The following is a 316-nucleotide window of genomic DNA, read 5'->3' as shown; positions in this document are numbered from 1 at the left end:
TGCCCTAATCCTCTTACAACCCTAACCTAATGGGTGTTCATTTCCCCTTCCCCAGGACTGTGTCGACTGGGCCAATGGCGTGTGTCGCCAGCTGAACATCGACAGTAACATCGTCAACCTCTGGGCCTTCACCGACATGACAGGGACTCAATTACTCTCATTCACGTATGAGGATTTCTGCAATCAAGTGGGTACGGTCTACGGCCTAAGCTTCTACAGGGAGTTCATGCGACTCAAGGAAAGCAGGGAGGCAGGTGAGGAGATTTGTGAGTGTGTGATAGTGCCTACTTTTGGCCTTCTCTTGAAAGACACACAG

At 50.6% G+C, this 316-nt stretch overlaps 1 protein-coding gene across 4 annotated transcripts in view; it reads left to right on the top strand.

The window, feature by feature from the left end:
- The window catches only part of LOC119586142 (ETS-related transcription factor Elf-5-like), a 14,131-nt gene that overhangs the window by 5,938 nt on the left and 7,877 nt on the right, over window positions 1–316 (top strand). For all 4 annotated transcript variants that reach the window (XM_037934835.1, XM_037934833.1, XM_037934834.1 and 1 more), the window contains one exon: window positions 56–254. In XM_037934835.1, coding sequence (XP_037790763.1) covers window positions 56–254 — 199 coding nt within the window. The remainder of the gene's footprint in view (window positions 1–55; window positions 255–316) is intronic.

The sequence above is a fragment of the Penaeus monodon genome, chromosome 21, assembly GCF_015228065.2.
Source record: "Penaeus monodon isolate SGIC_2016 chromosome 21, NSTDA_Pmon_1, whole genome shotgun sequence".
Classification (NCBI taxonomy): Eukaryota; Metazoa; Arthropoda; class Malacostraca; order Decapoda; family Penaeidae; genus Penaeus; species Penaeus monodon.
Note: the sequence above shows the minus strand (reverse complement) of the source record. Positions and strands in the feature narration are given on the sequence as shown.